The 26,067-nt window shown below is 40.9% G+C and overlaps 1 protein-coding gene across 1 annotated transcript; it reads right to left on the bottom strand.

Annotated features, from left to right (window-relative positions):
- Window positions 1-222: 222 nt before the first annotated feature.
- TMEM47 (transmembrane protein 47) lies at window positions 223-26,067 on the bottom strand. Its single transcript, XM_075520621.1, has 3 exons — window positions 25,499-26,067; window positions 11,685-11,825; window positions 223-4,002 (listed from the first exon to the last, which is right to left on the bottom strand). Exons 1-3 carry the CDS (start codon window positions 25,722-25,724, stop codon window positions 3,824-3,826), a joined length of 546 nt encoding a protein of 181 aa, XP_075376736.1. The 5' UTR covers window positions 25,725-26,067; the 3' UTR covers window positions 223-3,823.

Below are 26,067 nucleotides of genomic sequence, written 5' to 3'. Positions count from 1 at the left end.
GGTGAGATGGAGGGGTTACGTTAGCAAGATCCTGCATCTCTCCCTCTCTCTCTCCCCCCCTGTATATTTTGATAAGACTCCTTTAGTATGGTAACTGAATACCAGGCATATTCATTAGCCTAAGCAGACTGTTCCTTCTCAGCCTGCCCAACAGAAATCCAGGCCAGATTCAGCTGCGTACATATATATTCCACTCAGAGCAAAACAGGCACATTTGGTTAGTGTAACAATTTTTTTTATTTCAGTTACTTTTTCACATATAACTTTATGTAAGCTACAAAAATCGTGAAATGCAGAAATGGTATTAAAACTGCAAACTTAAAAGTCTTGATAAAAAACCCATGTGTCTTTCCCTGCTAACAATGACCATTTAAAACGAACCTTATTTTGATGGATTCATTTAATAAACATACCATACACTTCTCAAAAATAAATAAAGAACAACATCAGAAAAACCATCAACAACATGAAGCATTTAGTTGTCTTTTTTTTTTCCTTTAAAGACAGAAATGAGATTTCTAGGCACAGTTTTAGGCATTATAGAGGACACAGAGGCAATAGGTTAGTGTGCACTGCTCTGTACAAAAATACAGTCTGAATAAATTACATTGCTAGCCATAAGATTAGACTTCACTTACCAGTCAGTTCATTGCATGTTTAATAATATACAGTTACATGCTAATCCATATATATCATTTATATTTCAAACACATAGGTCTCTCTATATTTGTTTTTAAAATTTACAAAAGCTAAACGAAGTTGTGCAAGAAATCCAGAAGAGGTGCTAGGTAAGTGTCAGCACCGGACGGTATACTTTAAGCTTAAAAAATACAAATAACTATCCCTGCTTGCAAGTTTGCTATATATATATTTCTTCGTATATATTTGGAAGAAAAAAAATGGATTTGTTGTGTGAGAGAATCATCCTGCCAGTGAGATAAAGCCAAACAACTGAAATAATGGTGGCATGACACAAGCACAACATACAAAATGATTAATTTGTTGTACGTACACTCAAGACACAGATATGTATCCTTTTTGTGGCTAGAAAAAACAAAATCAGCGTAATGTTTTATTTACTTTTAGTTCAGTGCTGAAAAACAGAATGCTTGCCAAAATTGGCAACTGTAAGGGGGAAAAAAAAAACCAACAGTAGCAACATAAGCTAAAGGTAGGTACCTAAACCCATATACTAGATGCTCAAACACAAAGGACCTGAGGAGTTTGAGGTGCATGTCCTAATAGATTGCATTATCTTCAAGAGGAAAAGCAGGTGTTGAGACTGAAAATCAGATCTTTGACTCAAATATGAATGAAGAACCTTGTCTTTAGGCATTCATGTTTGTAGATTTTTTGCCTGAACGTCTTCCTTATTAAGAGCCGGGTGACTTTCAGAGCTCATGCCATTAATTTGCATATGCCTTAGGCCTGACAGTTGTTTTCGCTCAAACTCTACATAAAGATAAATGGATAACTTAGTAGATACGATACGGGCTCAGCGCTGTACCTTCTTGTCAGCATAGGTGAAGCGCTGTGCAATGTCAGCACCAAAACACCGTCCTCCTAGAAAGGTACAGAAATCTTCTCACAGTGGGGGGCTTCTCCACGTTAACCTAATGCCCATGCCAAACTATAACGTTCTCCATGCTGCTAAATAAAAGCAGAACTACACAGCTGTTCAGAAAGATGCAGAGGTAACTATATACTGAATATCTGCCTTAGGCCAGTCTCAGGAAAAAAAGCAGAGTTACAAACACTCTCTGGTGCCTGTGAAACAAGTGGACATAATTTTTCCTCCCATCCTTTTTGTTCTCCAGGCACTGCCATACAATCCCTTCCAAGTCAAGCTATCATTTTGCTCTGTCTAATCTAATTAATCACCACTGGTCCTGGAAAGACTGCTGATATGGAATATTCTGCCATGGTAGTAAAGATTTAACTCCAGAGAGCCCCCGAGTTTTATAAACCATCTCCGTACGTCAGCAACACTTTCACAACAACCTCCTAAAGGGAGCCCTGTGGTCCCACTGTCATTGCAGAACCTCTGCACCCTGCCAACAGTGGCACAAGCATTAACACTGGAGATGCGGTCTTAACATCGAGTAATTCAGCAGTCTTTTCTGTGGAACCAGCAAAACCATTTGTGTAGGCGCGGATGTGCAACCCCAGCATTTGCACAGGTCCACATAGAATATATTTTAAATTTCTCCATTAAAAAAAATAGTTATTTCTAAAGATTAGAATTGTATAAAAATATGTTCATAATTAATTGAAAATATCCAAATAAAATATCCAAATATCGTAAACAAAAATAAAAGTGATGCGGATTAAATTCAGGTGAAAGTTCTCCCTATTTTATCTTGGGTTTCATTTCATGTGTACAGTCCCTGGATGTTTGAAGTGGGAAACATACTAAGCAAGGAGTAATCAGATGTACATAATCATCAGCCAGTCCATTATAAACTCACCTTTTAAAAACAAGAGATTACCTCCTGAAGTGCTAATGTTTTCATATGGACATGATGGGGTCTCAGCTGTATTCTTGATGACCAGAGACACTCACAACCTAACTAGATTTTTAAAAAATGGCAGTTTTTTCTTTGCAACAGCCTTAGAAAACGATTTTTAGTAAGTACTAGATTACACATGGAATAGCAAGTAGTTATTTTGTCAAGTTCTACCTTAACTTGATGTGAACTTTTAAGCATTTCCCATAACACGGAGTCTGTACATGGGCATATACAGAAGACAAACCATTTTATGTTTATTTTGTAACACAAACCAAAATTGGGGGTATCAATCCAAGACTCTCAAGAATGTGCACAAAGTTAGTATTTTAACCACTGCATCACAGCTCATATTACAATTTTAAAACGGATCGTCTCTCTCCCTCTGCATTTATATCTGTATTATATATATTCATTTATACTAACAAATACCTTTCAAAAATATAACTGAACTTGTTCCATATGCATTCTTTTCATGATGACATTTGGAAGTTAAATGGGTACTTAGGACAACTGCAATTCATTCATGCATTTTAGATGCCTCAGGGACAAATGAGGTCTTTTTCTACTCCCCCTTATCTCCACCCTCCCAGCAAAATACTCAGAGCTGAGACAACTTCCAGCTACACAGTCAGAAGCACATGTCTCCGGGTTTGGACTTCCTTCAACAATCTGCTACAGCTGGCACGGTGATGTCGATTACCAATTCATGAAATCCTGTGTGGTTGGTGGCTTGTTTTTTTTTTTTTTTTTTTTATTATTCTCCCAGAAGACTGTTGAATGCAGATATTAGACAAGTCATTAACCAGTTACATTCACTGCCCTCAACACAGTCACTTGTAACTAATTCCTTAAGAGCTTTTTTGAGCAAGTAACAAGGGGCCAACACAGCCTATTGTACAAGATGCCATTGCCTGCTTATCAGACATTTGAATCCTCTATGATACAGGGAAACTTCTAAATGGAGCCTATACCAGCTGCTCCCCTGAAGGCAATAGCAGATGCTGGCGTTGCATTCTCATTCCAACTAGTTTTCTCACAATGATCGCTGTCACGTAGATCCTTTTGCTTGTTGTCAGGAAAAATGAAGCTTATGTATCAGCAGCTCGCAGCATCTGCCTATGTAAGATCAGCAATCCTAGTGTTTGCAGTTCTTTTAAATGGTTGTAAAAGCTGGTTATAGTGTTCACACCCAAAAGGCAAAGGCTATTTTATCAACAGAGCAGACTGTTTGGTGCTCCACAAGTGTTCTAAAAAACTGTGAGTTAGAAAAGATGGGGTAATCCTTTTGTTATTTTTCTTTTCATTAAATGATTCTAGTAATAGTCTTCATAGTTCTTAGGGTTCAGGCAATAAAGAATGGCACCCCCAAATGAAAATATAGTTGCACCCCAAGCCAGGCCATAGCCCCAGTTGAACTCATGGTATATTTTCAAGCTGACCGTTTCGATGAACTTGATTGGGTAAAGGACTAAGCTGCACACCTGAAGAACAACTGAAAGAGAAAAACACCCAAATGTCAGAAGCCTTAATTCATTTCCATAAAACAAGGAAAATATCACATAACTGAAATTCACATTTAAAATGCTCTTGGTGCATTTTTAGCTTCTAAGTACTGCTCTTTTTGAAAAAAATATCACCTTCTTTTCATCCACAGAGAACAGAGCAGTTCTTCCATATTCCCTCGTAGATGAACGAATGTTATTGCTATGGTATAATGGTGATCCTTCACATGTTCAAGAAATAAACAGTGAGAGCAATCTTTTCCCAATTCTTTTCTGTCTCTCCTTTGTATTTTGGTTTGCAGTCATTATTCCTTCCATAATAACAAAACTAAGATCACTTGTTCTACAGCTATTATAAATAAGTCAAAATGAGAAGCAAGAATAAACAAATATTAAGAAATATAGCGCAGAATTAAATAATTTACTTAGCCTAGAAATAATTCATTGTAGTAGGTGGTACATATTTATGTTCAGTAGAGACTCACTGAATTACATATTTCATATGCATTACTGTGTACTGTAATCAGAATTAATGATATTGTTACACAGAATACCAAGGAATCTATAAAGTTTGATCAGTCACTAAACTTCCAACTGGCAAAACATTGATTTGTATTACGAATTTAGGGGGTGGGTCAGAAATGCTTCATGATGAAAAAAGGCTAATAAAACAGATCAAATCCAAGGCAGTAAAAAGCTTAAAAATCATTACTTTCTACAGCAGCTCTGAGGGAGCCAGATCTCCTGCAGCCTGATCCACACGTCTGCGTGGAATTCAGCAAACCTGTTAATTATTGCGCTACATCAAAAACCCCCCACGTACAGTAACCTGAAAAGGAAAATAAACAGACGAAGAACCTCGATTTTCACAAGAAGATTTCAGTTTCACCGGCATCCATTCTCTTTTACATTCAGGCGCACCGTCAACTGAAAATTGGGACAACAGTTTCCAAGGTAAGCAGGTGAAAATTACACTTGGTTGGAAGACAAGAACACGCTGTACGATGCAGGGACGTAGTGATTCTTCAGGCCTCTAGTTCTGCCACCCACACAAGACTAAACATCACAGGAATGTACAAAACATCCTTTTTGCCCCTCAAATATATGACATGGCCTTGTCGCAGTGCTCCCTTCCCGCGTTTAACACTAGCAATTTGTAAAGACCAGCACGCGACTGCCTCTGCAAACTGCCCCAGCCCCCTGATTACAGTCGGGGGGGCACTTCCACACAGTTAAGCACGTGCATAAGTATTTGCAGGCCTGAGACATACTGTGATGAAAGTTCAATGGTATGCAATGTAATGCCATAATAACTACTTTCTTTAACATTGACTGGGTCATTTTTTACAGTTTATTAGGTATCGTAAGAAGAACGAACGCTATCTAGAGAAGTGTTACAAAGCCAGCGCCGCTAAAAAATGCCAGTGGATAATAGAAAGGAAGACTACTTTGGATTACAGAAGCCCTTCTGAAATTACACTAAGAAATTACAAGAAAATAAAGTAACGTTAATTATATTCTCTTACTGCTTGAACACTTTGCAGACTCAAAATCTGTCATTTGCCTGTTCAGTCCCACACGCATTCTTCAGTGTTGCCAAACTGGCACCTCTCATGAGCCCTGGAGACTAACGCTCTCCTGTCCTCTGGATGGGGCTGGTAGGAGGAGATGATTTCCAATGTTCATGGCACACCCTTGGTGATAACACTCTACAAAACACTCACTGGAAATGTCTTCCCTTCCTCTCCACCCACTTAGCCTACAGACTAGTCTTTGGACTCTTACTTGAGACTGACAATCTGAATAATGTTTGGATAGTGGCTTTTCTGATGTGAATACCAAAATCCACAGGGTTTTTTTAATCCTGAAGTTATTGAAGCGTTACTTTGTGTTATGCCATTTTAATATAATTTTTGTCTGTCAGCTCACAAAATACTGCGCAACACTGGAGAAATTTTGACAGGGTACGCTAGGGGAAGCGCCTACACTTATGAAAAGATTATGCATTCCAATTCTGTATAATGAGAGTATCATTACACGCAAAAATACCTGAACATATGCTCAGCTTTCAGCCACATCTTTAAGACCATTCAAAGTCAAAAAGGATTTCCTGAGTTGAATGGATATAAGCAAGTTCTTCAGTGGCTTCCTGAACTGGGGCTGCAGCATCTCTGCGGAGTCACTACAGGAATTGCTCTGCTGTGTGTGTGTGTGTCAAGTTCCAACCAAGGAAGCTCTCCACCTTCCCTCAATCTACCATATGAAGTACGCTGAATTTTAATCTACAGATTGGACTTGTCAAAACAAAACAAAAAAATGATTCTGTTGGAAGAGAAACATGTGGCTAAAGGAGCGACACCCACAACAGGTATTTTAGACATTTTTATAGTGAGGGTTCCTGCTTTTGCTACTACTGGTCCAGCTACACAACTGAAAAACTGAAAAGAAGTGCTGGCAGTAACTGGCCAGTGGAAACAACCACACTTCACAAGCCCGTTGTTGCTTTGCACTTTTTTTGCCTCCCGTCATTGTAGCTCCCGGTAAAGTGGGAAGGGACCTGCATAGGCCAGAAACAACAGTTAGTGAAGCTACGAAAAACGACCAGTATGACCCAAAAAGATGTTAAAACCAATTCTTGCAACTACTGATCTGCTTCCAATGAATTTAAAGGAACTCCATGCTATGTTGACCTGCTTATGAGAAGTGTACATGCTACCTTTCTTCAGAAGTGCTAGTCTATTCCTGTAGGAAAAAAGGCTGCAAAAGAAGCTTAAAAAAAAAAATCCACTTCAAAATGCTACTCAAAAAAGACTAGTCATCTCAAACTAGACTATTCACTTCAAGCTTAGACCCATTTTTATGACTGGCGCTATGATGCTTGCAAGACAATTGCACAGGAACAGGAATACTAGTTTTGTTCCATTTACATGAAATATATGCAATTATATGTACTCACCATATTAAACATGCAAAAATCACAACGAACGCTTTAAAACTAGGAAAATATAATCTTTTTTTCCTTGTTCAAATGTTTGACTATAACAGTTTTGCTGTCCAAAAAAACTTATAATGTGGCTTTCTAATTGGTCTGTATTTATGAAAATGGTCATGCTGGCTAGTAAGTTCTGCATTTCTGTTCTCTACACCATTCCTCCTGCTCATTCACATGCGTAAAGCACTTCATTAATAACCAACAGGTGTTGCAGTTTCAAAGATTAACAGGCATGGAACTGCTATCTAGGAAGTTGTTTGTACTTAATACAACCTGTGCAATTAATTGGGAAGCAGCATGAAGAGAAAGAGGGTCCATGCTGTTTTTTAAAATGTTGCTAGCTCAAGAACAGACCACTCTGCTACAGAGGCAGACCAGGAATTTCAGCAGGAGGCCCAGCTGGCCAAACAGGGAGTTTCTCAACGAATGTGCAAGAAAGAGGCACACAAGAGCAGGAAACAAGGGCAGACAATGAGAGGGAAGTATAAAAGCACTGCTTTAACACTTAAGATACAAAATCAGGAAGTTTGAAGCCCAGCTGGAGCCCAACATTATGCTAGGAAATGGCAAAAAGGGTAATAAAGAAGAATTTCCACAAGTGCATTAGTTGCAAAATGAAGTTCAGAAAACATTTATACAGTGATAGACAGGAAAGCCAGCCTAGTGACAGACGATGCACCGTGATACTTGCTCCAAAACCTCTAAGTGACATGGTTTGGGAAGGTGTCAGCAGTGCAGGAACAAGTTAGGGATGACTTAGAGTTGCATCCATATCCATGGGGACAGATAGGATTGACCCAAGGGTGAAGAAGTTGGCCAATGAGATTGGCCAATGAAAAATCATAGTGGTCAGAAGACATTCAGATGACTGGAAAAAGGTTAATGTTGTGTCCACTTTTAAAAAGGCTAGAAGTGAAAAATCCACAGAATTATAGGCTGGTCAGCCTCAATCCCTGGAAACATTATGGAGTACATCCTCTTGGAGTCCCCCTCCAAGCACATGCAGAAGAAAGCAGCAATCAGTAGCAAACATGGATTCATCAACTAAGGACAAGGGTCCAGAGAGCTGCCAAGATAATAATAATCCTGAAGCAAATCATCCTTAAAAGGAGGATGAGGGAGCTAGGTTTATTTAGACTCATGAAGAGGCGGATAAGGAGCAATTTCAAACCAGCCTACAGTTACCTGAAAATGTAGCTGCAACGATGACAGAAAAAAACCCTCTTCTTTGTAGTGCCAGGCAACCTAAGATAATGGCAATGGACACAAATCTCAGTTTCAGAGATTCAGGATGGACATCAGGGAAGGAAAAAAAAATATCATACGGAGCGTAGTATGGCACCAGGACAACGTGCTTGGAGAGGCTGTGGAATCTTCATCCTTGGAGTTCTTCAAGACTGGTCGAGACAAAGCTGCAGCTGATTGACCTAGTGTTAGCGATTGCCCTGCCTCAGCAAGATAGTTGGACTACATGACCTACAGATCAATATTTCTTTGATGTGATGACTCTTTTTACCACCCTGTAGCAACTTTCACTACATCCTACTGAAGTCAGTCCTACTTTTTCAGACCATTCCATCAATTTCTCAAAATCAAATTCTGTCCTCCAATGTATCTGCAATTTTTTCTAGCCTCACTGTAAAGTTTGACAAGTACACTTTTATTCTATCTTCCACATTATTAAGAAAACAGGTAATAGCACAGAACTCAGGACACAATCCAGCTGGACTGTGCTCTAACTCCCTGTCAGAACAGAAAGATACATCCTCTAAGTATTCTCCAAATATTATCTGCTGTCATTTCTTTTACTCTCTCACCTATAATACCTTCACTTAGCCACTGTTTCCCTGGCTTACATGTAAGAGTATCCTGTGAAATGTGTTAAAAGCTTACTAACCTCGACAGGTTATTCTTCTAAACATTGTTAAAACACAGCCCCGGAAGGCAAATATCTTTTAAATTACCTTTTTTGTTTGCTTTTACGGACTTTCAACAATTACACTTTCTCTTTCTACCCCTAAATTAAGACTGTTAGCACTCAGTTATCTGGTAACCATATCATGAGACTCCTCCGCTGACAAGTTTGTGAGCTTGTACTTTGAGGATGCAGGTTCCAGGGCCAGTTTGGTTCAGGAGCACTAAGACGCCCCAGCAAGCACGTAAGCTAGTGACCGCTACTAGGCCAAAAATGCTGGGAAGAGCTGTATGAGCCAAGGTGGCTCCACACAAGAGTGTCCTGCAACTGCTTCTCTGTATGCTCCATGTTTTTCCATTACTTGAAGTATTCCTGTTCCTCTCCCCATTACACAGAGCTGACAGTATGTATTTTAAACACATTCACATCTGTTGATCACTGGCTGGCTTATTCTCAGCATCTAGGTTGAATTATTTTTTTTGTCCCTTTGCTTTCTCACCTCTTCCAGTCCTAGTCAATCAATCTTCTTCCTCAACTACAGAGTCGCTAACCGAAACCTGAAGCTCAGAAAAAAAGAAAAATAAACAAAACCAAATCAAAACTAGCAAAAAAAAATGCCTGGAGCCAACTGTTTGGACTCTAAAGTGCCTGGAAACCACTTTTCCGTGTTGTCCTTTCTCCCACACAGTGATGTTTTCTACCCGACACCCACAGAGATCATTAAATGTCTCTGGGCAATTCATCCTGCGCCCTTCCTCCAGAGGCAGGTGGTAGATTCCTAACCAGAGTCATACAGAATATTTGGTCTTGTCAGCAGATTCACAGGTCAGGGAGGGCTTTATCCTCAAAAACCTTCTGTGAAATCCGCAGGCAAAGTTTTGAATCCATGGACAGTTGCATAAGGCACAAACTCCACTGTGCTGCAATCTTAACTTTCCCCCTCTTCCGCAGGGGACTCTTTCCATAATTCTTTCAAGATATGCCAGTCCATATTCACCTCTAAAAATAGCTGACATCAAAGATAATATCTGTAGGAAATGACACTAACAATGTCAGTATCAAATCCCAAAAGGATTCTCCTCAGATTTGCCAGATAATGAAGAAGAATGGGGCAGGCTGTCTTGGCCTCATAATCTCTCTTCTTCTTATACGCTTCAGGTCACGGCTATTTAAAATGCATGTGCATACACACACACACACACAGAAGCAAAGCAAAGAGGTGAACACTACTCATGAGCTAAACACCAACATATTTTCCTTTTTGATGCAAGTAAGCATTAAACCCCCCTATTCTCCCAACTTTTGTAGTAAAGATTAGAATAATTTTATGCAAAGGAGGATAGATTAAGCTTTAAAACAAACAGCAGGATTTGGGGAAATTCTTTCTTGGGGAAATTTGTTTCTTTTTCTAGTACAAACTTAACTATATAGTAAATGAGCAATATGGCAAGATAGGCAGTGTATGGCTGAACAATTACTAAATTAATTTCTCTTAACATTGTGTAGTAAGTCAAAAGCCAAATCAGAAGCCACTACAGAAACTCAATAATCCCACTTCCTTCAAAGTTAACTGCCCAGCATGCTTTCTAATCTCAGAATTAATACTAAATTTTAAAATAATGGCACCAGTGCCTTTATTCAAGCAAGCAAGCAATGCGACACATAGAACAAAAAGATACGATTTCCGCTCAGGAAATCTGATCCTAGGTTGCATTCATTTCCTAAAAGCAAATGAAATATAACCTACCAGTATCTCTTGAGCAAATAAAAGTGCATCTGAAAGCGCTGCGGCTCAATCAAGGTATCGTTACAGCAGGGGGCAGCAGGAGCCTTCCCCAGAGCTCTGTTTCATTCCTGAATACCCTGCAAATTCTGCGCTCTTATCTTTTCATATCCTTGTAAGTGACTTTTTTTAATACATCCTGAAGACTAGGCGCTGTCACCCTCTTCATTATGGGCTATCAGAAGGGGCTTAAGCTGCTGGCTCCAATGCAGATATGAGTGACAGGATGAAGGTAAACCATGCTTGGTGAATCTCAGGAGAAACAGAAACATCCGTGCTAAGCCCCAAAACACCAGAACGTACAAAAGGAGATGATTTGATATTGTATTGTACCTCACTGGACCAGTCTTATGGACAATTCAGATTCATAGGTCTCCCTTAAGAGTTTGTGATAGTCTATATAAACTGTTCCATTTACATGTTTTTAAAACCAAAGGGGGACTACACTGTGACAGCTTATTAAATTAATAACTAAGCAAGCAAGCTGACACAATGAAATTAATTCCTCGTGGCACAGGGGCATATATAAACACCTTGCAACATAATCCTATTTATTTTTCATATGTAGGGCTTCAAGGGTTCACATTTAAGCATTAATTTTCCTGTTTTAAAATTGTAAAAGGAAGAACATTAAAATAACAGAAATGGCTTTGCATGAAGAATAAAAATGAGGAGAGCAAGCAGCACCAAGTCACAGACTAAAAATGGTACTTCGAGATTTATCCTCTAGTTTCCCCTGCTGCATGTACTTTAAAAAACAATAAATATAATGCAAATAAATAATTGTTTATTAACTAATAATAGTGCAACTGCAAAAATTATTAATGCCAGGCAGAACTGGTATCCTGAAAAACCTCACCGGAGTTAACACAGAAGTAAACCAAATGCCTCTGAATTAGTATGCAGAACAAGACATGTCTTCCTTCACAAAAGTGAAGCTGCTCTCATGAAATTTTCATAATAGTGCTGGTAATCTGCTTACCTGCAGCAAAGAGCATGACTGCAACTGGTCTGTAGAACCGCCTCCGAGATCCCACGCAGATAGAGATCAACCCAACCAGGAAAGCTATAAGAATGATGGCAGCACCACCCAACAGCAAAGCAAGAGTAGCTATCTGCCAGTCTAGGGGGAAAAAGAGAGGGAAACAAATAATAGCACAATTTCAGTAAAACAAGCCCATAGGCTTGACAGAAACAGCAGAATATGAGGAGCGCAGAGCCTGCACCAAGGCTTGGGTAAATAAACAACCGTGCTTTGGATTTCTTTTCTCCTAATTAGTGAAACACCTTTATACAACAGATGCAACTCAGCAGCAAAGTGCTGCAACCTCCCACACTTTTTCAAGCCTTAGTTGGCCTCACTGGGATTTTGGCTCACGTAAGACTGAATAATTTGGTCCCCTGGTTTTTGTTCAATTTAGAATGAGAAATTGAGGCTGCGTGAGGATTAGCTAGCATGTGACCAGCCTGTCGTAACTTTCTCACAGAAGAGAGTGAAAGTCAAACCTCTGCTTGAGCTGATGAGGGTGACGTAGGAAGGGAAATGCATGGAGGCTCATCATACGCACCTGTCACCTGGGAAGTACCAAGGCCACATAATATGAACAACAAAACTAAGGTAAAGGAAGGAGATGCTCGAAGGAATAATAATAATAATAACAAATTCAACACTAAAATAAAAGGTGGAAGTCAAGCTCTTATAAAGGCAGTAATGATCATTAGATGCAGACCGAGTCAAATCTGAAGTCCATTTTAAAACTTCAGTTATCCTAAAGTGTCAGGTTTTCTTTTCTTCCCCCAAAAGCAACTTCTGGATTTGGCCCAGTGTATTTTCTAATTATTTTCATACATAATGGATGCAGCTACAAACAAAATCCTTCCAGTCTTAAATCACGTAAAACAAAATCCATTTGCAAGCTGATGGCCATCATGGGTCTATACAACACCCGAGATCTAACTTAAGAGCTTCTGTAGGATTTTAGAAAGGCACGGGCTTTGTGCTGTCTCTCTTTGCAAAAGAGCATATAAGACCTCGTCTCTCTCCAATAACAGGCATCAAGAAAAAGAATCAAATCACTATTTACTGTTTAGCACTACTATTTAGTAGTTCAAGGAAGATGATCTAAAATCAGCTTGTGGGAAAAGGACCTATGGATCCCATGCATCTCTCATTACTTTGAAAATACTAGCACTCATACGATATTCAGAATAAAACGTCCAAATGCATTACATAGTTCAAAGAAAATAAGATTAATTATTTCCAAAATAAATTTAGAGATCTTAAGGTTACTAAAATAAGAACAACAACAAAAATCCACATTCTCTTTTTGAAAACAGCAAAATTCAGTGTTCTAAAAAACAGTACATCCACTTTCAAGAGGGATCTAATCTGCTGAAGATACCGACAGTGCAGCTGTGGGGTTTGGGAATGGAAGGCTGGCAGCTATTATCACCAAAAAGCCTTCATATATTATATGAAAAAGGATGAAGGAGATTAAAAGAAGAAAGTGAATAGAAGAGCTGTAAAAGCATTGCTAAAAAAGAAAGTTATTTTAAAGGCTTGTTTGTGCAAGTACACGTTCATTCTCATTCTTTTTAGAAATCCAGGCATGTTGTTTACTAATACTTTAATTACTAAGTACTCAACCTTCCAAGCTCTTTTAGTCCTCGTTTTCCTACTGGACCAAAACCCAAGGCTGGGAACAATCTCTCATTCTCCTACCTTCAGCATGCAATCTCTAACACCCGTTTGCTGTATGTCCCACTGCTTTACTATTATTGGGATGGAAATATTATTTTAGTTGTGGATGGGAATGTTACGAAGAGTGGGTTTTAATGTTGACATGATCCTTCAGAAACACCAAGTGGTTAGTGTACTGATGATTTACAGAGTATTCTTCCAATATCAGAGTGCATTACAGATATAAAATACAGAAATAAACAAACAGAATAGACCACTTCGGAACAATACAAAAGGAATCCTTGCACTAGAAAATTACACAGATACAAAGACTAGACACATAAATCCATATCGCCCCAAAGTTAAAAGCCATACAAAATTGATTAAATAAATCAAAGTGCCAGATGGGAAAACTCAGAAACTAAGATTTTTTGAAAGCCACTACAAATAATAAAATATTAAATGTTATCTTCACATTGATCAGATGCCAAAGTCTAATGCAAACGAAAGGTGTGCAACATGGAGTACCAACTAAATGGAAAAAAAGTTGAGCATCCTATTGCTTTCCAAAACCACACTGGCAAGACCACTGAACAAGAGAAAATAACTAAGGCAAAGATGATATAAGTGTGGTGTTAGAATATAGTTTAACTTCCAGGACAGATATATCTATGGATTTTGGAAAGGTTAGAAAATAAACAAACTACCTTACTATAGTACTGACGTGGGAGGTAAAAGGACAAATCAGTGTTGGAAGACACCTACACTCCCAACTAAAAAAGAACTGACTTAGTTAAAAAAAATTAATTTATTGAGCAAAAGAACCTACTCAGTGATGTTGACAGTAGGACAAAACCGAGGCTCTTAATGTTCCTCACTACTAGCTGAGGATCAGGCATTGAATGTTGTGCTCTGGGCCACGATGTCTGGAATCACCTCTTTATTTTAGGTCCAGCTTCCATTCACAGGAGCATACAATGCTACCAGCCTTTACCTTGGGCTGCAGCTGAGAGGGATTCTGGTTAAAGAACATCATGAAAGTCAGACATTAGTGCACAAAGAATATTGGACTGAATTTTCCTAGATTGCCTACCATGGAAACTACATGTTTAAATTTCCTCGTCATCTTAGAAAAACCTTAACTTTCAATTCTGAAAGCCATTTGACCTGGTGACAAAATAAAGCTTATGTTGGATTAAGGAAGTAAAACCTTCTGCATGGGCCTTCTACTCAACAGCAATTATTTTTTAAGAAAAAATCCAGGCCACTGGACTTTATACAAAAGAAAAGAAACATCCAAAGAAAACTGAATCACTACCGCTGAAGGAAGAACACCCTGTAAATTAGATAGCTACAACAATATAACTATATACAGAAAACATGGTTTTCCACAATAAAAATCTGTGGTTTTCCTCGGACTACCCAGGAGTGATTTATAACACACAGCATCAAAATGGGAACAGCAGACTGCTCTGTTACATAGTGTTACCGGTACACAGAACATAAACATCATAAGCTTACTTTAGAGTATCCCAAATATGCTTGCACCATTTCTAGGCATGCACCAATCTTGCAAATAAGTTACTATACTCAGTTCAGGAGCCTCAGCAGTTCAGTGAGACTGCTTGATCTCAGAGACAGAAACATGCATAAACATGAGCAAAATGGGACCTTATAGAGATAATTATTAGTTTCCTGGATTCAAAACACAATTTGGTTACACTTTAAGAATGCACACCAATATTTTTCACTGTATATCACTATAGTTTATTTACACTACACATTCACTAAGAGAAACGTTAGTAAAATCACACTCACAAATCGTAATAAACTTTTAGATTTTAAAAAGCACTGTCATCTCACAGTCATGCCCAAATTAAGTTGCTTTGTTGATTTATAACTGTAGAGCCAACAGAAAGTATAACTTTAGATTTTTTCAGTGTTCTATCATTTCAGCAATATGTTAAGAATTACACTGATAATGCCACCTATCCTATCTGAACAACTAGAATGAACACAATTTTGACAATCGTTAAGTAACTCAAGACAGATTTCTTAAGAAAAGCCACACTTAATGTATACTGGTTTTAGGTCTGAAAATCCAAACATGTTTTTTTACTGCACAAGAAGCACCACAATGTCTATAACCACAGGAAATATACACTACAGTTCTGACAGTGATGATAGTGTTTGCATATTTTTTATTATAACAATCTGCCTATTAGTTTAGGGATGTGGATTTCAATATTTGGAAATATGTATAAATATGACCATAGGTTCTTAACACATATTTTCAAAACATATATAGTGTAAAATTTATTAAATTACCATCTTCAGTAAAAAAAAAAAAAAAAAAAAAAAAACAAACAAACCCCCAAACTATGATGAGAGTGTTTCTTTTCAGTTAATTCCTCATGCATAAGCCAGTGCCTTTTTGTAAGGACAGCTTGGTCTCGTTGCTCTTTGGAAATGCTGCCTGTTTCTTAATGGTATGGAAGCACAGTGTTAATTGCACATTGAAATGTGTGACTCTCCTCCCTTCTTCCCCCCAAATGAAATGACCTAAGGCTTTAAGCTGTATATTCATTTTTAATTAAGAGCAGCTCTATCTGCTCTATTTCTTGGGCAAAATAATACTTGAGCACTAGGATAAAATCAGGAAAAGCCATAAAAGAAGGAGAAAACATCTCAAAGTTCTGAAATGTTTATTTTAACAACTAGGTCATTTTTTAACACAAGAAAGTGCAATGCAAAAGGCTAGCATTGTCATAGATTTCATGTTTTCAGCAACTTCCCCAAAAATTAAATATTTTATCTATGTGGTATTCTACAGTAGAAGTAGTGGTGGACATAAAAACATATTGTGGAATATATGAAACATTTGTGTATGGGGCTCTTTCAGATAATGCAAGTGAACTGAATTCATCTCTTAAGAAGCAATCAAGTATTCCTTTCTTTCATACAATGGTTCTCCACCGAGTCCTCTCCTCATAGAAGCTGGAGTAAGAAGATGCATGCAGGTGTTACATGATGAAGGTAATGACTGACCTTCTTCTAGCACTAAACAAAACCTTGCTAAGAAACAAAACACAACACCACTCTTAGGTAAGTTTTTCTGATTCATTGCAAAGCTTCCACTTATCACATACCTGCCCTCAGCCAGTAAATATTCTTAGAAATTGTAATATAGCATTTGAATTCAAGAATAATGATTTTGAAAGAACGTGTCAAGTAAAGCACAGAAAGTTGACGCACCCACACATAAGAAATTAAATATAACCCACTGAATGTCATAACAATCAACCAAGATAAATAAGAGAGCCAGAGATATTCCTAATTGCTTCATATTCAAAACTATTTCTAAGTTTATAAACACCCATCAACTTAGCCATCAAATAGCCAACGGAAGTTTAAAAAGTGTCGTGATTATATAAAAACACCAAGGTAGAACCTAGTTTCTAAAAGTGCATTTGTCGCACAATCAGTAAGATTTCCTCTTTCTCCAGCACGATCAGATGCACAGACTTCCGTGGAAGGCCAAGCTCCATTGACTTCAGTGGAAATACCGACATAAAATGTACTGCAGTCGCCATTAAGTTCTCACATAGAATTATTCCACAGAGAAGTCAGTCCTTTGGAACCTCACCCGGGCCAAAATAATGGTTTTTTTAAGGAGCTTCTCAGATGAATTCCACTCTGGATGAAGGGGATATTGGCTGAAGCTGGGAAGCCCTGTGTCCGTAAGTTACTTGGTCCATACTCCTCCGCTCTTGTGGAGGCAGAACCCCAAGTCCAGTCTTTGGAGGCTCCGCAGCACACACTTCTGCACACCGCAGAGAGAAGCGCTTCCTGGCAGTATCTATACCAAGCCTTCAGTAAGTTGCTCTAGCCACAACTTTCCACAGTGGAGCCTTGTACAAAAATCGCAATAAATAAATATTTTCTGCTCATTGTCAGTTTGTACAGTATGCTTATTACTGCTATTTGCTGCACAGACGTACTCTGGCTTTTACATTTTCTTTTTATTTTCATGGATCGCGAATAAGATTTTTGTAAAGTATGAAAATGACTTGTGCGTGGGGATCCCCAAGTCACACGGACACTTAAAAAGCGTTACCAGAGCTGTGGGAACCAGCCAGCTGTGGCTGAATGCCGTGAATTTGAACACATGAAATAACTACGCAAGGTCACAGATACATTAAAAAGAAGCTGTTTGTGGAAGAGACAAAACAATTTTCTGCTTCTCCAACAGGAGATTTACATACTGAGCTATTCCCTAAGAAATCGGTCTTCATCCACGCACAGTAGCACACAGGACAAAACCCTCGATAACCCAAGTCTTGCACAATACAGGTGGGCTTAACAGCGAGGCTCTCTCATAGCTCTGATTCACCAGGATTTTGACAACACCCAAACAGAATTTTGAACATTTTATGCTGGGTGCCAAAATCTCTAAGTGCCTCCTAAGGATAATTCAGAGGCTCCACATAAGGCATCAGTCACCTTCCATCTACTGTACAAGATGCTTGTAAGATGATTTAGTGTTCCCGACACCAAGTGGAGAGTCATTTAGAGCCAAAGAAAAAGAGAACAAGCACAGAGACGTGTCCAAAAAACAGCTAACTGGGGCAAACCCGGGTCCGCCTGTGTCTTGCTGAGACACAGAATGCTAATGGCTAATGATGGGAGCTGAGTAATGAAGGAGGAAAGGCAGGCACCTCCTTAGCTGCAATATACCAGGGGCTTCTCAGAAACTGCAATGTCTTTGCTTCCCAGCTCCGGCTCGCGACTTGAACCTCTGCTCCCATTTCCCAGAAGAATTTCTTAACCACTAGGGAAGACTGAAACCGCTCTCTTCTTCCGTCTGCTAGACCCAAGCTGGAAAAAGATAAACATGAGACCTATGGGGTCTGTGAACAAATAGGTAAGAGAGAATCCAAATCTGAGTCTTGCTTTGAAGTGTCTCTCACCTAACTGGTCCCTTCCAACTTTCCAGCGCTGTTTACACACCTTTCCACTGACATACAAAAACACCCGAGTGTTATCGTAAGGCAGCCCGGACCCAGGGCTCTCTCAGCGTTGAGGGAAAAGTCCTTAGCAGTCACCTACAGAGTTGCGTTCCTCTCGCTCAGGCTCCTCCTACGGCTTTCCTTTTCTCCGCAGCAAGATAACCATGATCAGAAGGGAAGAGCCTGGCTCTGTTCCAGGCAAGGTAATGGCCTGCTGGCAGGACGCTCCGGGCAGTAGGTGCTCTACCACCTACCCTCCTTCTCAGCCTGGAAAGGACGTGCTTGCTAGGTCGGGGGACTCATTAGGTAGCGATGGTGCAGACTCTGCTCACCTTTCAATGGCAAGCAGAGCTCCCCTGCCTTCTACCCAAAGATGCCACTGAGCATGCTGGGGACAGTGTGGTTCCCAGAGGAGTGAGCAGCACACAAAGAATAAATGGGGTCAGTTTCTCAGGATGATCTCTATGGCAGTCTCACGTAAGACACGCACAGCATTAATCTGCCCGATGTCTCTGTTTCAGCTGCTGTGCTCATCAGACTATGTGTGGCCCCGAGACTGCTGGACTCAAACTTCGTGTGTGTTTTGACACCACCGCAAGTTTTATCTCCCATCTCTACAGGGGATCAGACTGAACAACAAAAGCAATAAAAATTTGGTAAGCCACTCTGCTGTTGTGCAAAGGAGACAGATTTTGCAAGACAACAAGACGGTCTAATGCCTGGGGGGGTTACAGATGTATGAGCAACTTGAAACATAGCAGGTGCTTGCTCATCTGCCCACGACACACATCCCTCCTGAAGATTAAAGCTTACATTCCTTATTTATACAAAATATATATGCTTTGGGGGGGTTTTGTACAGCTGCTCTCTGAGCTGTGGCCTGCCTGTACTTCTAAAATCATGGAGTAAAATCCTTCAAATGAAGTGCATCTTCAAATAAAGAGTTAAGTGCTGCCATTATATAGATCTTTATTTTATTATTTAAAGGCAACATGCATTGCACATCACTTTTGCCAGCAGAGGACTTCAAGACCAGCACAGCATTATAGAAAGTCATGTAATCTATAATTCATTCACAGAATAGTACAGCACGTACTCAGGCATTTCTTCCATTGGATATGTGGCATTCTTCTGAGATTAGCTCACTACTATAACATTTTAATTATTGGATATTCATTCATTCAAGAAAAAAAAAAACAAAACACACACACCCACAACTCCAAGAACCTCACAAAAACCTGGAAATCTTAGAATTATGTCATTAGGAGAGAAGTGTGGGAGATGTGTTATACAAGCTTTTCAAGAAAAGCTCTCCTTTTCTGACCTCTTCTATATATACTACTACATTTTAGCAATCTGAAGAAGGAAGAAGTACGCTTCACGTTGGAACAGGAATGTAATTATTTCCCACCGTTACCAATGTTCTTCAAGCAAACTGGCAATCTTTTGCAATTTTCAAAACTCATTCCATTGTTCCTTGAGAAAAACAATTAGCATTTAAAATAGTTCAAGGAGTACTTCCCATAAAAACGATGGCCTTTATATTACAGAAATGGAACAAGTAAAAACACATAAAGCATACAGCTGGATAGGCTTTACCCTGCCTCCTGCTTGTTACCTTGAATCTTATGTGGTCATCTTTGGCCACAAATCAGTAACAGAGGCAAGGTTACTCTACATGATTCTAAATATAAACTCTCATCAAATATTTAAACCACTTATATTATCCCTAACACAAGAAACATCTTTTAACTTACTGGTGCGAGACTTTATTAAATAAACAAGACTTAAAGCAACAGGATACATTACTGACTTTAAAATTGCAGTGAACAGCAGCAGTAACAATAACCGACTAAGGCTAGAAGTCTTCCTTTTTTTTTTTTTTTTTTTTTAAAGAGTATTATCAATGACAAGGTCTATGATGCCCTTGATCTGATCAGATAAACTCACAGAAACTTCACGCATTACAGACGAACGTGTGTAACCACATCTCTTAGCTGGCTGGAGAAGGGTGGCTGAAATGGTAGCCTCCATCATACTAAAAGGTCCAGACTACTGAAAGAGTCTTAGATCTGCTGCTCCCACAGAGCATGGCCTTGGGAAGCCTAAGGCTAAAATAACTGGTCCATTTGTAAAAGAGGGAGCATACCTTAAAATATTCTATCTGGGACTACTGTGTGGCGTAGTTAACAAATTCAAGGCATTTTGAACACATTGAAGGAGCCAGGTAGACGTGAGGCATAAAGAGTATCAGTCATCATAGAATCACAGAATAATTTAGATTGGGAAGGACCTCTGGAGGCCATCTAGTCCAGCTCCCCCAGGAAAGCAGGGCCAATCTCCAAGTCAGGCTCAACTTCAAAGTTAGATCAGCTTGCTCAGGGTCCTAGATGGTGAGTTTGAAGTAGTATGGCTTTTGATTTTATATCCACCTTCAGATAAAGTGTTGGCGATGATTATTAAAGAGAGTAATATGCAGAACGACAGGCTACAGTTTTCAAAACCAGAAGGAATGTTTTATTAATTGCTCCTTACATTGTATGAGCCACTTTCTTCAGACTTAGTAAAATCACATTTATTCTTCTTATGTTTTTTTATAGCAAACTATCAGCCTTGCTGACACATATTTTTACAAATACGTGTCAACATCAACTCTGAGCAATGATCCAGATCTTCTAATGAGGAAGCTGCTTTTGAGCTAGCAATTTCCCCTTGGAACAACCTCTTAGATTCAAAACAAGCAGATAACCATCCAAGACTATTGAGCCATGTTAATTCAGATATCTGCATCTAATGTATAATTAAGGTTAAAGCCCTTCAAGTGCTACCAAATGAGCAGTCTCTGATGCTTTTTTTATTTTAAGAAAAAATTAGAACAGAATTATAAGCATAAAACTAGACTCAAGTTGTTTTACTACACTATGCTATAAGTTAAGCTTACCTTTATGGTTTGTTCACCACTAAGTTTAAACATGTACAGAGACCCTGTTGCACTTATTTCCTTGAATTGTTTTGTCTTTCTTTCATGGACAGTTCTTAGAGTATAATGATCTTATAGAAAACTGAACGTTGCATGCACAAATATACAAGTTGAGAAGTAACAAAGTCATATGCCCCCCATAAACCAAAATGAATACAGTTAACCAGTATGAAACCATTGAAACATTTTTATGTACGCTGTTTTCACAATAAACTGAAATGCTGCGAAGGAGCCATTGTTTTCTATGAATACATGTATTGAAGCCAAAATACACAGCGTTTACCTGCAGATCAGATTCTATGGAAACATTTATGTCTTCCACATCATATCTGCGTATCTTTGATTTAAAGAACTATAATGGCTGCAGTCTATTGCATAAATTCAAATTTACTGTTATTAATTCTGCAGGAAGAAGACAACTACCTGTACAGGTACAGACACGCCACGCAGTTGTACATAAGATGCATTTAATTTTAGGCAGATGCTGTGATAGAAATAAATATTCATACATAACTCAACTCCTGATAAATCTGCAAATGAACCATCACAAATTAGACATAATCCACTACAAATGAGGTCTAAAAAAATGTTATTTAAAGACATTAAACGAACACTCCAAACCCTGTAAGTTTTTTTGGTTTTAGTTTAGCACATGAGTTTAAAATACAGCTGACTTAAAGGCAACTTGTGCATTAGCCAAGTTAAGCTTTGATCATAGAAAATAATTTTATGCCCAGACAGCTGGTGAAACTGTAAAGCAGCATTGCTGGATCTCAAGATTTTATCACTAAGCTTTCCATACCGGCAACTTTGTTAGTTTTTCAGCTCCTGAAGTTGCTATTTAGTGGGAATTTTAGAATTTCATCAAGGGAAGAGGGAGATGAGGAATATGCAAGAATACCTTTCTAGCTCCTGCAATTATGGGAAAAAAATTGAATAGGTGATTAACATAGACCCTAAAGACTCAAAAAGAAGAAAATCAAATTAAGATGAAATATTTTATAATTTTCAGATTTCTAAAAATTGATTCATTATTTTACATACTTGAACCAGCAGTATTGTGAAGTACTTACACAACTATAAAAGCAGTACGAGAGCAAAGGATTGCTTGCAAGCTATTAAAAAAAAAAAAAAAGCCCTCAAAACAGTGAATGAATGAATGCCAGAACACATACTCCAAGCACTAGCAATGCTGAAGGAAAGCCGAGAAGGATTATTTCCTGCTGTAACAGCCAATGTAATCATGCTCTGTACATTTCCTTCTGCTCTCCACTACCAAGTTGCCCTTTTGATAGCAGTCAGGGGTCCTACATCTAATTACAACAAAGATTTTTAATTAAACCTCGAATATGCTTTAACAGCTTCTAGCATGAGCTTGCCCTTGATGGTGCCACTTGAGGTGCTCTCCGTCAAGGGATGATGAAGTAAATCTCTTAAAACCATGGGTGAAGATGCCTTTTTCCTGTGCATACTACTGCTTTTCACAGCTAGACAGCTACCAAGCTGCTTGCACTGGTATCAAGCTAAAAGAGCTTTCCCTGGGCGAGCTCTCCACTATCTCCAAAATATACTGCTTGCTAGATTCTTGATGTAGGAGGAAAGTGCACTTAAAATATTAAGGCAAGCACACAAAATGGTCTCGAATATGAGCCCAATCCAACTTAGTGAACTTGCTGGGAGCCTTCCCACTGACTGTAATGGGAATTGTAACACGCTAGCAGAAGGCAAAGGGAGAACAGTACAGTTTCTCGTATTTCAGGTCGCCTCAGAGTGCAGCATTGTCTGCCAAACACGAGGAAAATGAAGGGTTTATTCCAGTCACCTCAAATAACACAATCGTTCACTTCTTCCCCAGTAGCTTGTGAAACCTGGCTCCACTAGACTGGAAAGTATCTAAGGAAAATGAGTAAAGCTCATTCGAGGAACTTGAATAAAACTAGACAGGCAGGAATTTTTGCACAGGGTAGAAGAAAGCACCAGGAGAGGGCAAATTTTCAACACACAGCATCCAGCATTTCATTCCTATCCATCCTCGCCCATTCATCTTCCACGTTCCCATAAACAGACAGGATACCAATAAAGCAACGAGAGAGATTAGTGTCATTTTATGCTGTTCCATAAGCTGTCCTGCTTTTCTTAATGTCCTACTTTTGTGTGTGTGTGTGTGTGTGTGTCTGTGTCTGTATACACACATGTGTGGCAGGGAGATGGATTGAGGGGGGAGCCCAATAAAGTGGGGGGGGGGGGGGGGGATTTGAAGCAGGTTTCTCATTCAAGCCATCTGAAAAGTCTTTCTGCAATCAAGGGGATACTATTTCAGGAGACAGGGAGAAGGGGCAAAGGATTCACGTTGCTAAGGAGACATGTAGAAGCTGACATTCCTACATAAATTTCCATTTATACTGGGGAAGGAAAAGAAAGCTCTCCGAAGTTTGTGTAGATGCCCTGGTAACTGATTGAAACCGACATTTCTTTACAATTCATTTTGGCATTACGTGATTTAAAACAAAACTCCAAATAACATTCAAACCCTCAAATATTACTCCACACAGTGACAGGAAAAAAATAAGCACAGCAGCAAAGGAACCTGTGCAATTTCTACTCAAGCAGAGATCGGTTGTTTCCCAGAACCTATACAAGGATTTAAGAGAAGCAAGGAAAAAGGAAAGCATCTAGAATATACAGTCAGCTCCTTGCCTTCTTCCCCAAAACAAACATCTTGTCCCTGTATGATTTACCCAACTGGAGAGCACAGCGATCCAAATGGATGATTTAGCAATGCAAGCATGTGTGTGTGGAGGACAGGGATGGGGATGAAAATGGGGGGGGGGGGGAGAGGCTGGCTTCATTTGTCAATGTTTCTGTTGGGACTCCTGAAGTTGCTATCAGGCATAAAGTAAATAAAACAACCCATGAAAACCTAAACAATGATGGTACTGCAAAAGACTTTACTGAAAAATATTCAACAGGCAGCTTGTTTATATCATTCACAACCCGTTTTTGTAAGTATTCCAAGCAATAGTGAAATGACAAAAAAAAAAAATAAAAAAAAAAATCTATGACCAAAGACCTAGAAAGCCGAAGAACGAATGAGCATCAAGAAATCAAAACAGCGAGTGTGGCCAGAATGCAAAGGACTATGAAAGACGCTGGGAAGATCAGTTCTTGCTAGAGAAAGACACACACAAACACACCCGGGGGGACGGAGGGAGAGCCAGAGTCCCGCCGGCCTCACTCGGGACAAGATAACAATCGGTTTTGGTTCGGAAGCCCCAACTTTCCAAGACTAGTGACTTCGGGGGATGGGGGCGGATTATAAGATACTTGATCCCCAACAGCTTCTCACTGTATGAGAACAACTGCTACACTGAAGAATAATCAAAACTAGTCCAAACTCGGGATGTTTTGTGAAAACACAAAGGCAGATAGGAAAGCAGTCACCCCTGTCGCTCACAGAAGCCAGCCTCACGCCCCTCCTGCACCCTAGACCATCTCGCAGGCAGAGGGACGAGCCGGACGCCCAGTGCTCCCCGCTCCAGCACACGCTATTTACAGAGACCGCCGCCGCCTTCGCCCCAACCGCAAGCCAGGGAGATGCGGGGTCGGGGCCGCGCAGCCCGGGAAGGGCAAGCGCCGGGACCGGGGAGGCAGGATGGAGGATGAGGGTGGACGAAGCGGCTCGGGAACGGGAGGGGTGCGGAGGGCGGGAGGACAAAGGTGCCGGGGACTTCCCGGCGGCGGCCGGAGCGGGGAGCCGGGAGCGGAGCAGGGGCGGCAGCGGGCGAGGCGAGGAGCCGGAGGGGGAGCGGGGATGGCGGGGCATGGCTCCGGGCACTGCTCCGGGCTGGCCCCGGGAAGGGGCTGGGACACGGTCCCGGAGGAGACAAGGGTAAAGGAGAGGCGGTTCGGGGGATGCTGGCAGGGCAGCCAGGGCACGGGGTGGGGGGGTGAGCCTCAGCGGCCGGGGTGCGGCGGGGGGAGCGGGAGGCGGCCGAGGGGGGGGGGGGGGGGGCAGAAGGGGCCGAAGGAGGGACGGGGCAGGGGCCAGGCAGAGGGCGGCTGCGGGGTCGGGGTGGAGAGCGAAGCCGGGGGGGGCCGGGGCGAGCCCCGGGGCAGCCGTATCTCACCGCTGTGCAGCGTCGACTCGCAGAGCCAGCTGTCCAAGTTGCCGGGCTTGCGGCAGGACTCCCAGAGGGACAGGTAGTACTGGTGGTCCGCCGTCACCCAGGCGGGGCTCAGCACGGCTCCCAGGTCCAGGCACAACGCCAGGAAGATGCACACCAGCCCCACCAGCTTCAGCGGGGTCAGCACCGAGACGCGCACCTCCTCCATGCCGCTGCCGGCCGAAGCCATGGGGCCCGGGGGGAAGGAGGAGGAGGAGGAGGAGGACGCGCTGCCGCCGGCCCCGAGGGGAACAGGAGCGAGAGCCCAGCTCCGCGCACAAGGGGCGGGAGGAGGGAGAAGCAGCGAGACCAGCGCTGACTAACGGCGGGGAGAGGCTTTCGCAGGCGGCGGGCAGCGCCGCTCCCTCCTTCCCTCGCCGTGCTCCCGCCCCGGTGTATCAGGTGCAGCAGCTCCCCCTAGTCCCTCCGGCGCCGCCCGGCCCGGCCCGACGCGCTCCTCCCCCTGCCCGCCCCTGCCGGGGGAGGCGGCGGCCGCGGCAGGGCCCGGCCCGGCCGGCGCTCCGGCGGGGAAG

Source organism: Mycteria americana, chromosome 1 (assembly GCF_035582795.1).
Source record: "Mycteria americana isolate JAX WOST 10 ecotype Jacksonville Zoo and Gardens chromosome 1, USCA_MyAme_1.0, whole genome shotgun sequence".
Classification (NCBI taxonomy): Eukaryota; Metazoa; Chordata; class Aves; order Ciconiiformes; family Ciconiidae; genus Mycteria; species Mycteria americana.
Note: the sequence above shows the minus strand (reverse complement) of the source record. Positions and strands in the feature narration are given on the sequence as shown.